Source organism: Sorex araneus, chromosome X (assembly GCF_027595985.1).
Source record: "Sorex araneus isolate mSorAra2 chromosome X, mSorAra2.pri, whole genome shotgun sequence".
Lineage (NCBI taxonomy): Eukaryota > Metazoa > Chordata > Mammalia > Eulipotyphla > Soricidae > Sorex > Sorex araneus.
In genome coordinates, this window is record NC_073313.1 from 265,283,948 (window position 1) to 265,298,706 (window position 14,759).

Below are 14,759 nucleotides of genomic sequence, written 5' to 3' on the forward strand. Positions count from 1 at the left end.
GAAGTAGTAAACAATAGTGAGATAGCTTTGCATGTGGGAGACAGGGGTTCAGCCCCTGGCACTGGGTTTTCGGGGAGTAGCCCTTAAGCCAGAGCCAGGGACAGCCCCTGTGCACTGGGTGTGGCCCACACGCCCCCCAGATGAACAAATAAACAGCACAGCAAGGATTCAAGTGTTAATCTCCTGACTCATTCAGCAAATACTCATTGCACATTAAGTGCCAACTGGAGGGGGGGCGGTGATGCTGCACCCAGTTGTGTTGAGCTACTTTGGGCGCCATGCCAGGGATCTAACCCAAGGCTGCCTCATGCAGAGCATATGCTCCAGCCCTTTCAGCCATCTCCCGGCCCGTTGCCAAGCTCTCTTACCATTAATGCGTCTTTGCAGTTGCTTCGGGTCACACAGGGCTTAGAGTTGTATTCAAAAGTGATTTGTTTCATAAGGATAATGCACTAGGTACTGGTGGGAATGAAAAATTTCTGCTCCCCATCTGAGCGGTGGGATGGCTTGTTGGAGACACCAGTCTGTGGATTCCTTTTCCCCCTATTGTCCTGTTTTGCTTGTACCCTGCCCTGAGCTCATTGCAGTTTACACCACTTTGGGGCCCGTGTTCTCTGGGACTTATACTCTTTGCTGGGGCCTGTGGTATCGTCCCAGCTTGCTCTGGACTTCCACACCTGCTCACCAGAGGTTGTACTTTCTGACTCTGGAGCTCACTCACCCATTTTTCTTAGTTGCAGTATTCAGTAGGGTCCAACATGGCTGCCCCCTCTGCGGGACTCCCCCCCCCCCCCCCCCACACACACACAGCTGTGCTCAGGTAGCATCCTGCAGTGCTGGAGGGGTTGTATGAGGTACTGAGGATGGAACCTGGGTTAGCTGCGTGCAGGGCAAGCACCCTACATGCTGTACTGTGTCTCTGGCTCTGCCCACACCATTAGTGGTGCTACTTGCTTTTGGCTGCCATGATGCTGGGAGTGTTTGCAGCACCTGGGAATGCGACAGCAGGCTGCCAGGGCCAAACAGCAGAGCTGCTGGAATGGTAGCACGTGGCAGGACAGGTGCCCTAAGCCCTGCCTGTGCTCTTCTGCTGGACCCTGGAGAGAGCCTGGAGGGCAGGGGACTGCAGGGCCACCTTCACGGAGCTTTTCTTGGAGGCTTCAGGGCTTCATCCGTCGTGGGGGTGGGGCATGGGCCTGGGGGAGTCCAGTGTGCCACTAAGTTTTCCCTTGGCCTCTGTCAGACTCTCTCGGGGCACTTGTGCAGCCGTGTGATCTTTTCCATCACTCCCCCCACTTGCCCCCACTTTAAGTGAGCGTATTATTTCTCTTTTAAATACTTTCCCAGTCTATGGAAGTTCGGTTTTACGAAATGTGTCTGACAACATGTGCATAGATCTGCAGTTACTTCATTTGTACTGCCGACACATTGAGAGGGATGTGTTTGCAGGAAAGCCTGGTTTGAGCACTCAGTCTGTTTTCAGAATCCTGAGTCACTGAGGCTTATGTTTACTTGTTTCCTTACAGGAAGACCAAATTTTGAGGAAGGTGGACCAACATCAGTGGGAAGAAAGCATGAATTTATACGATCAGAAAGTGAAAATTGGCGCATCTTCAGGGAGGAGCAGAACGGAGACGATGAAGACGGAGGCTGGCGGCTCGCTGGGCCCAGGAGGGACGGGGAGAGGTGGCGGCCGCACAGCCCTGGTAAGAGGTGTGCTTGAGAGGCTGGTGAGCGTTCCTGGGGATCTCTGGGAGCTAGGTGGCAAAGGTGACCTTTTTTTTTTTAAAGGAGTCATATATGTGTTTCTAAAATTCTTCACGTAAAAATTCTGCACATCTGTTGAGTTGATTAAAAGAACTCATTTTCTGGGGTCAGGGTCTTACTGGGAAGAGGGCTGCCTTTGTGGTTCTGACTGGTGAGCCTTGCGCCGCCTCCTTGGCCCCGGCGTGCTTTCGGGCTGATGAGAGTGCAGTGATTACTCACTTAGGGATACGTGCTTCCTCCCGACTGGATGTTTTTCCTGCGTTAGAAAGGGCTTATTGTTTTAAAGTTTTTTGTTCTGAAAATGTGATTTATGCTCATCTGAAGAATAAACTTTAAACCCAGGTCATAAACATAATCACAAGTTCATTTTTTTCTTCCTCTAACTTTAGAAAAAAAGAGAGAAAATAGTAGTGATTGGTGGTTTTGTAAGTTCTTCTGTTTGATTCTTAAGAATGCCTTAAGCTGTTCTTCCCAGACGTTGGATACTCGGGTAATTGAAGACACTGGTGCTTTGTGTCCGAGTTCATCCCTAGCCAGAGTGCTGATTCCATGCCTCATGATGACCAGATGCCACAGTAGCTTGAACTGGGGGGTCACACAACAGTAAGGCCTCTGAAGAGTGTGTGCACGCCTTGTGAACTTCATGGGTATATTATTTCATCTACCAACTCCATGCCAAGGAAGTGTGTCTTTAGTAAAAAAAAATTTTTGTTTACTTTGAAAAAAAATCATTGTATTAGCAACCCCAGTAGCTTGAGAGCATAAGCAGAATCATAGGCGTTCAGAGTGCTCTTTGGAACGCGGGTGGGTAGAAACGAGTGAGGGTGCTCTTCCGGTGGAGGTAGGATGTTTACTCCAGCTCCTTCTGGCCGCTCTGGGAGTGTTTCCTGTCAATGGTAGGCATTGTTTGCATCACAGTTATCTGGGAAGTTCCCATCAGTCTGTGTCCTGGGCAACCAAATGTTATAGTTCTCTTCAAGACATCACAGCATTTTGTGCTGAGCTTGCCTGTGCGCAGAAGGGTTTTATAGACTATGTTCCCAACAAGCATTCATTGAGAGAATGGACAGGATCTGGGCTGAGCGAGAAGAGAAATTCCAGCTGATCAAAAACAAACAAGGTGAATGTTTTGGAAGATGAGTGCTGTTTCCGAGCCCAAATGTCTGGTGTTGATTCTGTTAAAGGGAGGCAAGGTCAAAACTGTAGCCACTCTCTTGACCAGCAGCCTAGATTGGGGATGTATGACATCTTTTTCTTTGCTAAATCTTTCTGGATAGTTCATGTTACTATCCGTTAACAGGACAGGTAAAGTTGGCTTTATGTGTGTGTGTTTTTTAAAGTTGTAGGAATATGAAAGATAACTGGGGCCAAAAAAATATATATTTAGGGTTTGTTCTTAGGTTGTAGTTAGTATCTTATTTCTTAGGTTATAGTTAATGTCTTATTGGGATTGCATTGCAGATTAGATACAATGTTTTTGTTTGTGTTTTTGTAACATACCAAGTGCTCAGAACCTCTTGGCTCTGTGCTCAGAGGTCACTCTGGATCTGCTCGGGAACCATACGCATTGCCAGAGATCAGACAGGCAAGATGTATGCAAGGCAAATGCCTTAACCTCAGTATTTTATCCATGGCCCCAGAAACTTAAGGGACTTGACTGATTTTACTTTATGAAAGTAGCATCACAGTTTACTTCTGGTATAGCGTAGGACTGTAAAGCAGTGGTGAGAGGGCCGGAGATAGTACAGCAGGTAGGGCTTGCCTTGCATTTGGCCGACCTGCCTTCAGTCCCTGAGCAGAGCCAGGAGTAACCCCTGAGCACCACTGAGTATGACCCCAAAACAAACCAAAAATCAAGTAGATAAAGCACTGGTGAATCTTAAGCTATAGTTGAGCCTTACCACTTGCATTTACCTTCCCAAGTAAAATTACACTGTTGGTAAAACAGAGTCAGATTTGGGGTGTATAGCTTTATCAGAGCAGCCTTGCTGGGCTGTGTCTGAGGCTTGGCCAGAGGTAGCCTGGCTGCATGCGGGGGACGATGCCTATCACCCACATGCTTTGCTTCCTATCAGGGCCTCTGGAATTCGGCGTTTGATGAGGAGGACTGCCTTTGAGTAGGGTGGGTTTGCATTTAAGCAATTTGACCCTCAACAATTCCTTAGTTTTCTTGCAAGGTAGTATTTTGTAGTATTTTGTTGGTATTATAAGTAAAGGGTGGGGAGTCTAGAAATACTGGAATTCCCGTCCCCCTCACCTTTTCTGAGTGGCTTATAAAATATTGCTTTATAAGATGTGTTTGTTTTAGCTTTTTGCCTCTGGTTTGCAGTTTGGTGTTTAGATTGCTGGTTTTAGCAGATCAGGATCTTATTAGTGGGAACATTAAATTTTGGTCTCTTTACTTAGTTGTGTTTTGCTTTATTCTTTTGGGCCACACCTAGCAGTGCTCAGGAGTCACTCCTGATGGTGGTTGGGGGAACTTGTGAGTGGAGGCTGCAGACTGAATCCGGGTGGGTTGCATGCTTGTAAGACCCTGACTATCTCCCCAGCCCCCAGTTTCATTTTTTTTTTTTTTGGTGTCTCAAATAGAGAAAACAGTCAAAGAAATTCTAAAAGGTGTTAACCTTCCTCTCCTCACAATTCTTTTAGATCTGGTTTGTCATATTTTAAGAGGCTTCTTTTTAAAAAAAAAAAATCTTAACTGGAATCTTTTTTATTAAACACTTTTTTTCTCTTGGAAAGTAAATGTAATAAATAGTATGCAAGGGTGGATTTAGGAATGTCCCTGGGGGTATTATGTGGAAATAAAAACTCCCCGGGGAGAGTTAAGAGATGGGGGTGGGGAAGGGAGAGGAGAAGGAGCCTGTTATTGTGGAAAAAGCTGTAGACGGTGCAAGAGTGGATTCTTGATGCAAGTCGCTTCAGGAATTTTTCTTCAAGTATAATATTTGGATGGTGGGCTATATAAAATCACTGAAATTTGGCAGCAGCACTACAATTTCCTGACTCTTGGGAATCACAATTATAAAATAAGATCTTGGCACTGTCGGTAAACATGTAAGTTTGATATCTTGAAATGACCCAAGGAACTAGTCTTACCCCTAAAGAACTATATTTTCAGAAGAAGAAAGTGCTTTAGGGGCTGGAGCGATAGTGCAGCAGGTAGGGCATTTGCTTTGCACATGGCCGACCTGGGTTCAATCCCCGGCATCCCATCTGGTCTCCTGAGCATCGCCAGGAGTAGAAGGAAGGAAGGAAGGAAGGAAGGAAGGAAGGAAGGAAGGAAGGAGGGAGGGAGGGAGGGAGGGAGGGAGGGAGGGAGGGAGGGAGGGAGGGAGGGAGGGAGGGAGGGAGGAAGAGAAAGAAAGAGAGAAAGAGAAAGTACTCTAAGTCCAGCCAAAGGGGAGATATGCTAGACGTCTGGCTTACGGAGCAGTCCCCTGAACGAGTCTTGACCCTTCAGTCAAGCGCATCACATTAATTTTAAGTGTATGCTTTGAATACATTTTAAAGTATCTTTTAAAAATTATTTGTTTAAAATTTGCCTTTTATATATGAGTTTTAGAGTTTGTTTCTCAGCTGGGGCCATAGGGCCATAGGTGTGCCCCAGTGTTAACAGGTGCAAGCTGCATAAGTGGGAGGTCATGGCACGAGACAGGGGCCCAGCCACTCGGACAGGCGGCTGTATTGAGAGCCACTGCTTTGGAGTGTCCCTAGCTCGGGAGCAGTGCTCCTGCTGACTAAACCTAAATTAGGATTTTTCTTCAAAGAACTGAATCAGGAGGTCGATTGATTTGAATTTGCTTTCAGTTACAATTTTCTCCATCACATGCCTATGATTTTCATTTTCAGATAGTGTCCTAAAGCTTTCCTAAGGTCTGTGTTCTCCTTCCTCATCCCAGATGGCCCTCGTTCTGCAGGCTGGCGGGAACACATGGAACGGCGGCGACGGTTTGAGTTTGACTTCCGTGACCGAGATGAAGAACGGGGCTACCGTAGGGTGCGCTCTGGCAGTGGGGGCATTGATGATGACAGGGACAGCTTGCCGGAGTGGTGCTTAGAGGATGCGGAGGAAGAGATGGGCACGTTCGACTCCTCTGGAGCGTTCCTCTCTCTAAAGGTAGGGCATTGCTTACGGGGTCATGACGGGTGCTGACGTCTGCCACAGCCAGTGAGCTGTCGAACTTTGAATTTACTCTCGTACAGAAAGTACAGAAAGAGCCTATTCCAGAAGAGCAGGAGATGGACTTCCGGCCTGTGGAGGAAGCAGAGGAGTGCTCTGACTCTGAGGGCAGTCACAACGAAGAAGCCAAAGAACCCGATAAGACAAATAAGAAAGAGGGAGAGAAAACCGATAGACCGGGAATTGGTGAGGCTCATTTTTCATTTCGTCTTTTAACTCTTCTCTTCTCCCCCCCCCCCCCATTTTGATGAGAGGGAGAGGGAGAGAGAGACCTATGTGTGGTGTCAGGGATCAAATTTTGACCTTCACTATCTCTGGGGCTTGTTAAAAAAAATTGCACTATGTCTGGGGCCCTGCTAAAATAATTTTTTTTTTAATTAAAACCAGTGAATGCTTTCTAAGTTAACTTATTTTGTGTTACAGAAGCTAGTGAGGAAACACCCCAAATCTCTTCATCATCTGCTCGACCAAACACTCCTTCAGACCATCAACCTCAGGAAGCATCACAGTTTGAGAGGAAAGAGGAACCCAAAACTGAACAAACAGAAAAAGGTGAAGAAGACAGTCGGACAGAAAATAGCCTACCAGTCAGAGTGCCCAGTAGGGGGAATGGTATGTATCTAGCTAGAAAGGCAGGTAGGACTCTGCTAAGGCCCCCGGAAGACAGGCTTTGATTTATGCCTCTTTACAGTTGTGTCTAGTAGGAAATTGTTGAATATATAATTAAACTCTCCATATTGGTCCACTCAAGAATATGTAAGGGGAATTCTCAGGAATTTTACTTCCAGGGCTCAATGCCCTCATAGCAGTGTGATACTGAACAAACTAGGTTTGGGATCCTTTGTAGCAGTTTGATCCTCAAGTCAAACTACTTCCATACCCTTGTGTGAGGCTTTATCTAGAGGACTCATCAGAAAACTTGTTCCAAGGGGCAAGAAAGGGATCTGGAGGAATGTGTGGAAGTCCCATCACTTCTGCTAAAGAATAACCTGAATTATGTTTCCTTCTCCGCTGTTACTATATTGATTTAAAAAAAATTGCTCATTTTCCTTCACAGGCAATATTAATGTCCCATTTCCTGCACATGATATCAGAAAATCTTTTTTTGGGGGGGGAGGAGGGGCTTTTTGGGTCATACCCAGCAATGCTCAGGGGTTACTCCTAGCTCATGCACTCAGGAATTAACTCTTGGCGGTGCTCAGAGGACCGTGTGATATGCTGGGAATCTAACCAGGGTCGGTCGCATGCAAGGCAAATGCCCTACCCACTGTGCTATCACTCCAGCCCCAAAATCTTTTATTTTTTAATAAATTTTTAAAAATGTAGTCATCTTGAGATTACAAAGTTATTCATGATTGGATTTCAAGCATACATTGTTTCAACACAGATCCCTTAACCAGGGCCCACTTCCTTCCACCAATTCTCCCCCTCCCACCACCAGTGGGTCTGACTCTACAAGAGGCACTTTTTTTTTTCTTTTTTCTTTTTTTTTATTGAATTACTGTGAAAAAAGTCACAAAGCTTTCAGGTTCAAGTCTCAGTCACTCAATGATCAGATCCCCTTCCCTTCACCAGTGCACATGTTCCACCACCAAGAACCCCAGTATATCCCCCTCTCGTCCCCCCTACCTCTGTGGCTAATGATCTTCACTTTATTCTCTCTATACTTTGAATACATTCAATATTTCAATAGAATACTATTATTATTTAGAATTTTCCCCCAACAATCAAGCTTGCTGAAAAGGTATCATTGAATAATTTGTTTTCCATTGCTGAGAATGAAGAATATATGAGCTTGCGTGGCCGCAGAAGCGGCTGCGCGGTTTTGGATTTCTGATATTTTAGCTCAGTTCACAGTTTCGTGTGCAGCTGCTCCGGATCTCGTCTGGGTGGAGAGCATGCCGGTAACACCCCCACCCCAAGATCTCCTGTGCGCCACGTCACTGCAAACTAGTACCTCTGGGTAGTGAGTTCTAGAAGATGGTGGTCGCCACGTGGGTGCCGCCGCCAAAGAGGCACTTTTTTGAATACATGTTTTTACACTATGGTTTGCAGTACTGTTGCTTAGAGAGTTTCATCCAGAACAAAACACCTTTCAGCACCTCTTCCTCCCAATTGACTGTTTCCACCATAGCCATTGCCCCCTCCCTGTCCTGTCCCTCAGCCCCCGTAGGTGCATATTTCCTACTGAAGACCAGTTATCAAGTTCTTTGTTCCCTTGTCTTTGGGTATTTGTTCTTTTGTTTCCTTGTATCCCCTGTGCCACTCTGTCTCCCTCTGACTAACTTCACTCTGCATAATAATCTTCAGATCCCACCTCACTGCAGCAAATTTCATGATTTTATATCTTTTCTTATGATTAGTAATCCATTGTTTATGTGTACCATAATTTATCTAATAATCTTTTCTTGGACATGACGGTTGTTTCCAGATTTTGGCTATTGTGGATAAAGTGGCAAGGAACTGAGGAGTGCAGATGTCCTTTCTCCATTTTATTTTTGAGCCCTTGGGAAGTATTTTGAGAAGTGGAATTGCAGGGTCAAAATGAATGGAAGCTCAATTCCTAGATTTTTTTAGGAATGTCCATATTGTTTTCCAAAAAGAATGGACAACATTCCCGCCAGCGAGATTCCCTTTCTCCGTGCGCCCAAGCCAGCACTTGTCATTCTTGTTCTTTTTTGATGTGTGCCAGTTTCTGTGGTGTGAGATGATACTGTTGTCTTGATTTGCATCCTCCTGATGAGTGACACAGATAATTTTTTAACATGCCTTTTGGCCATTTTTATTTCTTCTTTGAGGAGGTTTCTGTTCATCTCTTCTGCCCATTTTTTGTTGGGGTTAGATTTTTTTTTTCCTGCAAAGTTCTACCCATGCCTTATATATCTTGGATATTAGCCTTTTATCAGATGAATGTTGGGTGAAAAACTTTTCTCATTCCGTGGGCTGTCTTTGTATCCTGGTCTTTTTTTTTTTTTTTTTTTTTTTTTTGAGGTGCAGAAACTTCTTAATTTAATGTAATCCTGTTTGTTTATCTTTGCTTCCACTTGCTTTGTCAGTGGTGTTTTCTTCTTGAAAGATCTTTTTAGCTTTAATGTCACAGAGTTCTGCCTACATTTTCTCTATATAACTTAGGGATTAGGGTCTGGTATCAGAGTCTTTAATTCATTTTGATTTGACTTTTGTGCATTGTGTTAGAAAGAGATCTGAGTTCATTTTGCGTGTAGCTGACCAGTTTTCCCAGCACCGCTTGTTGAAGAGGCTTTTCTTGCTCCATTTCATATATTTTGCTTCTTTATCGAAGATTGATCATATACCTGAGGGTTTGTCTTAGGATATTCAACTCTTTTTCATTGATCAGAGGGTCTGTCTTCATTCCAATACCAAGATGTTTTAATTACTGCCACTTTGTAGTCGTTTGAAGTTGGGAAAAGTGATGCCTCCCATCTTATTTTTCCCAAGGATTGCTTTAGGTTTTGGGTTTGCTCATGGCAGGAAGGGCTTATTTTTTCCTTCTTTTTGCTTTTTTGGGTCACGCCCGGTGATGCTCAGAGGTTACTCCTGGCTCTGCACCCAGGAATCACTCCTGGCGGTGCTTGGAACCCTATGGCATGCTGGAAATCGAATCCGGGTCGGCTGCATGCAAGGCAAATGCCTGACCCGCTGTGCTATCACTCCAGCCCCAAAGGGCTTATTTTTCCATATGAATTTTAGAAATGTTTGACTGTTTCTTTGAAAATTGTCCTGGGCGTCCTTTTAGAGACTGCTTTAAATTTGTACAATGCTTTGGGCAGTAGTACCATTTTGATGATACTAATCCTCCCAGTCTGTGAGTAGGAGATGTGTTTCCATTTCCTTGTATCCTCTTTGGTATCAAAATATTTTGTAGTTTTCTTTGTATAGGTCTTTCACCTCTAGTTAAGCAGACTCTGAGGTATCTGATTTTCTGAGGCACAATTGTGAATGGATTTGATTTTATTTAATAGGTCTTTCATTATTTTCATAAAGGAAATATATGGACTTCAGCATATTTTGTAGCCTGCTACTGTTTCTGGGAGCATTCACAATTGTGCCTCAGAAAATCAGATACCTCAGGGTATCTGATTGGGATTTCCAGGATACAGTATCAGGTCAGATAGTGAAAGCTTGGTTTCATCCTTTCCTATCTGGATGCCCTTAATATCTTTTCCTTGCCTAACTGCCATGATAAGTACTCCCAGTACTGTTTTGAATGAAAGTGGCATGATAGGGCCACCTTGTCTTGTGCCTAATCTTAGTGGGAAGGCTTTGAGTTTCTCCCCACTTAGTATAATGTTTGTTTGTGGTAAATGGCTTTAACTTTTGAGGAAAGTTCTTTCAATTCCCAATTAATTGAGAAGGTTTTGTTTGTTTGTTTGTTTGTTTGTTTTAATCATGAATGGGTGCTGGATCTTGTCAAATGCTTTCTCTGCATCTATTGATAGGATCATACGATTTCCTCCCCCCGTATTGATATGGTATACTGATACATTGAGTGATTGCGTATGTTAAACCATCCTAGCATCCCTGGGATGACTCCTACTAGGTCATGGTGTATGATCTTTTTTGATGAGTTGTTGGATTCTGTTTGCTAGTATATTTTTGAGGTTCTTTGCGTCTGTGTTCTTAAAGAATATCTTTTTTTTTTTTTTTTTTGGTGGTCTCTGTTGACTTTATGTCACTGTCATCTCATTGCTCATTGATTTGCTTGAGCAGGCACCAGTAACGTCTCCATTGTGAGACTTGTTACTGTTTTTGGCATATTGAATACGCCATGGTTAGCTTGCCAGGCTCTGCTGTGCGGGCCAGATATTCTCGGTAGCTTGCCAGGCTCTCCGACAGGGGCGGAGGAATCTGAACCTGGGTCAGCTGCATGCAAGGCAAATGCCCAAATCTTACAGAAAATATTACTGTAACACTAATATTAGAGAGATAGTGTGTTCATTTACCACAAAAGTCATACCCTTCTCTTTGACCTTTGAGTCCTTACCTTCCTCCTGCTGGCACTTGGCTGCCTCTGTCTCCTGGTGACCTCGTCTTGGGGTGACTGGGACGCTCCCCTCTTCCCTTCCTTTCCCTGTGGCTGTTTTCCCTGCCTAGCTCATTGCCCTCCCACTAGGGACCCTGGGCTCCAACTAGACACCTGTTTCCCTTTCTGTGGTCTCCCTGTGGGGATCAAACTCAGGGCCTTACAGCAGGAAAAGCACTTGCTGTGCCACTGAGCCTCCCTCCTTTTCTCCCTTCCTACCTTCCCTGTGTTTTATTTTGGTGATTGTCCAATCATCTAAATTATCTAAATCACCCCAGCCAGAGCGTCCCAAGTGCTAGGGAAGTGCTCTACTGCTGACCTGTATTCTTTCCAGTTTTTTCACATTTAGAAGCTGTTGGGGGCAGGTTGCTTGGGTCACCTCTGGCAGTGCTCAGGAGCTATCTTCTGGCCTTTGCCCAGGAGTGACCTCTGGCGGAACGCGAGGACCTGTATTTATTGCAGGGATTCAATTCAGATGGCTTCAAGGCAGTCGCATGCAAGGCCAGTGCCTGCCCTCCTGTGCTCTCTCCACCCCTTCCTTGCTTGCTAAACAGCTAGCTTGATTCCGGACATGGCGGTACTAGCGACACATCGCTATAAAGATATGTTCTCTTTTTTCTCAGTAAACTGATACTTGACAGTTTGGACTAAGGGTTTCTTTCCAGTTTTTTGGTGTTTTTTTGTATGTCTAGAACAAAGCTGGATGAATCAGTTTTGCGAATACTTGCATCTCTCCTGTGTATTTCCCTACAGTGGAACTTTTTGAGACCTTGTCTTATTTGGAGTTCTGATCCTCCCCCACAGCAACCAGCTGTTTTCTTGTGGAGTAGCTCGGGTCTGGCGCTGGCACTTGGACCACGTGGTGCAGGGAATCAGATCTAGGCCTTGGCTGCCACGCCGGTGCTTGTCCTGTGGAGCAGGAGACCGGGCTCTCGCTCCCCTGGCTTCTGCTTTCCGGTGTACACGACACTCTCGGAATATAAAGCATGCGCATATCGAGTGCAGAAATGCACCCTGACTGCAGATGCCTGCAGTGTTTGAGGCGCCCATAGTCTTCGAGCTTGTCTTGAAATAAGTTTGGAGGCTCTTACAGGTAATAAATTGAGACTAGACATTCCCGTAGTAGGGAGAAGTGAAAACTGACGTGAAGAAGTCAATCTGATCTAGCTTAGACAGAAGTCAGCTCTGGTTTTGCCTTGTTTTGTTTTTATTGTTTCACTTTCCTTTGCCTTGTTTTCCCGCCTCTGGTTTTACTGTAATCGGAGAAAGGGAGTTGGCCCATACCCGTTGGGTGCTGAGGGGCAAAGCAGGCTTGGCAGCATGTAAGGCAAGGCCTCGGCCCCTGCACCATCTCCCTGACTCCTTACTGGCACGAAATGGAAATACTTCATTGGACAGGTTTCAAGAGGACAGTGTACTGGGTTGATTTATATTTATTGTGGAATGATCACACAGCTTTAGCGTCCATCATACCTCAGACAGGAAGAGAAAAAACACGATATCACTCTTGTGATGAGGACCCTTAGGGTTTGCCTTTGTCTCATACTCCAGTGACAAGTGGTGTTATTAACAGCATTGTGCTATATATTACATCCCTCAGACTTGGGATTTTGTACTCTGACCTCTTTCTTCAGTCCCTCCCCTGCCTCACCCCTACCCTATTTCAGTCCACCTCATCCCCCTAGCCTCCTAATCAGATTTTTTCCTGTGCATTGGGGTTTTGTATTTGTAAAATTTCACATCAGTAAGATCATATAGTGTTTGTCTCGTGTGACAGGCTATCTTAACTTACCATTCATCCAAGTTAGTGAATGTGATAGAGTCTAATTTTAGCTTCTAAAGACTTCATTGTGGGTATAGATATTACAACTCTGTGATAATAAGCACAATTTGGGCATTTATGTTGCTGCCATAGCTTGGCTCTAGGGAACTTTTTTTTTTTTAGTGTTTTTATTTCCTTTGAATCTATTGACACATGTCATTGCTGGATGACATTGGAGTTCTGTCTGTAGTTTCTTTGGCTCTCCACACTTTCCCACGGTGGCTGTACGGACTCACAAGTCACCTAGCACTGTGTGCAGGTACCCTTTTCTCTACACCCTGCCTGGTGTTTGTTGTTTGTAGTTTTGGAGTGTCTGAGATCTGTCTTGTCTTTTGATGTTGACCACTGTAATGGGTGTGAGGTGAACCCTTGCTGTGGTTTTCGTCTGCATTTCTGAGTGGCCAGTGCACTGAGTATCTTTTCTACTGCCCTCTAGAGAGGTCCTCTGTAACCTTTTGTCGAAGTGTTTGTTTGGAGTTCTTTTGCCCAAATTTAGATAGGATTTTTGTTTTTTATGCTCTTGAGTTTGTTTTATGGTTTTTTTTGTTTTAAGTTTTTTGGGCCACACCTGATGATACTGAGGTTGTACTCCAGGTGGTACTTGGGGACCATGGGGGATGCTGGGGATTGAACCTGGTTCAGCTGCATGCAGGGCAAGCGCCCTGCCCACTGTACTACCTGCTGTACCGCTCTGGCCTCCGTATCATGTGTCTGGCTGACAGATCTCTCCCACCTCTCCTGATTCATAGGTTGTATTTTCACTTTTGTTTTCTTTTTTATGTGCACAGGAGCCTTTTAGTTTGTTGTGCTCCCACTTGTTTGCATAGTTTTTGGGATGCTTGAACTAATGAGGTGTGGAAAGGAAGGCCAAGGGGAGCCCCACTGGACATGGGTTTGCCAGCTGTGGGGGGATTGTTGGGCGGGTGCTGGGCAGGGTGGGTTGAGGCCCCTGCAGAGGCCAGCCTGGCCAGTGCGTGTTCAGAGTAGGAGGTGGTGGGACCTTATTGCAGCTTGTACGTCAGGGCAGGAAGAAGGTGAGCCCAGGATGAGGCACTTGCCTGAAGAGATCGTGGTTCTGTTCAGAGAAAACAGGAGTAAAAGGGGGAAGAGAAATTTCTGTGTATTGTTTGAGCCGTGGATGAGAAGTGAGAGGCAGTCAGGTGAGCTGTTGGGAGTGAAGGATTTGAACCAGTTTGAAGGACTCAAGGCCAGAAAGACAATGAAAACGTCATAGATGACATTCACCTGTGGGGGAAAGTGGCCCGATGACAGAACCCTGGGGTATGTAGCTCAGAGGAGCCAGAGAGGCCTTACAGAGCAAGTCAAGTGGAAGAGATCTCAGAGGCGAGCCTGTCTGCTTGGAGCCGGGCAGACCACGTCAGATTGTCCGTAGAGGGTGGGTGATAGGGGTGAGGGGAGTCTGGAGCGTGTATATTTGAGACAGAGCCCTTACTGGAGATGGGGCGGGAGTGGCCGTCACAGGGTAGCAGGTGGGGGTAGGGAGTGGAGAGACAGCGGGTGCAGACTCCTTTTAAGAAAATTGGCAAAGAAAACAAAGAATGAGAGGAACAGGAATTTGGAGAAGCTATCTGTAATTGAACAAACAAGGCTTCAAAGGGGAAATTGCAGTTGTATCTAATTACTTCCATCCCCTTTTCTTCTTAAGAGCCTGCATACTGAGAGGTTAGAAATAAGAACCAGGACAGAACCTCTTTTGCAGTCTTTATTCTTACTGAGAAGAATTTCCTTCACTGTACAGGTAGACTCAAAGTGCTTTTCCATTATCCTGCAAAATATAATGTCTTGAATTAGATTAACTGGGCCTTGAAATAGGTAGTGAAGTTAATTAATTGCAGATATTTTAGGCTTTGATGTGAAATAACACGTTTTCGGAGATTTGTAATGCTTTGTTAGCTTTACTGTGAAGAGAGAGTGTAAAGAAG

At 45.1% G+C, this 14,759-nt stretch overlaps 1 protein-coding gene across 5 annotated transcripts in view; it reads left to right on the forward strand.

Annotated features, from left to right (window-relative positions):
• The window catches only part of GIGYF2 (GRB10 interacting GYF protein 2), a 142,643-nt gene that overhangs the window by 90,740 nt on the left and 37,144 nt on the right, over positions 1–14,759 (forward strand). For 4 of the 5 annotated variants that reach the window (XM_055119839.1, XM_055119843.1, XM_055119842.1 and 1 more), the window contains 4 exons: positions 1,527–1,706; positions 5,670–5,887; positions 5,974–6,136; positions 6,374–6,562. In XM_055119839.1, the coding sequence (XP_054975814.1) occupies positions 1,527–1,706; positions 5,670–5,887; positions 5,974–6,136; positions 6,374–6,562 (750 nt within the window). The remainder of the gene's footprint in view (positions 1–1,526; positions 1,707–5,669; positions 5,888–5,973; positions 6,137–6,373; positions 6,563–14,759) is intronic. The other variant, XM_055119840.1, reaches the window with a different exon arrangement.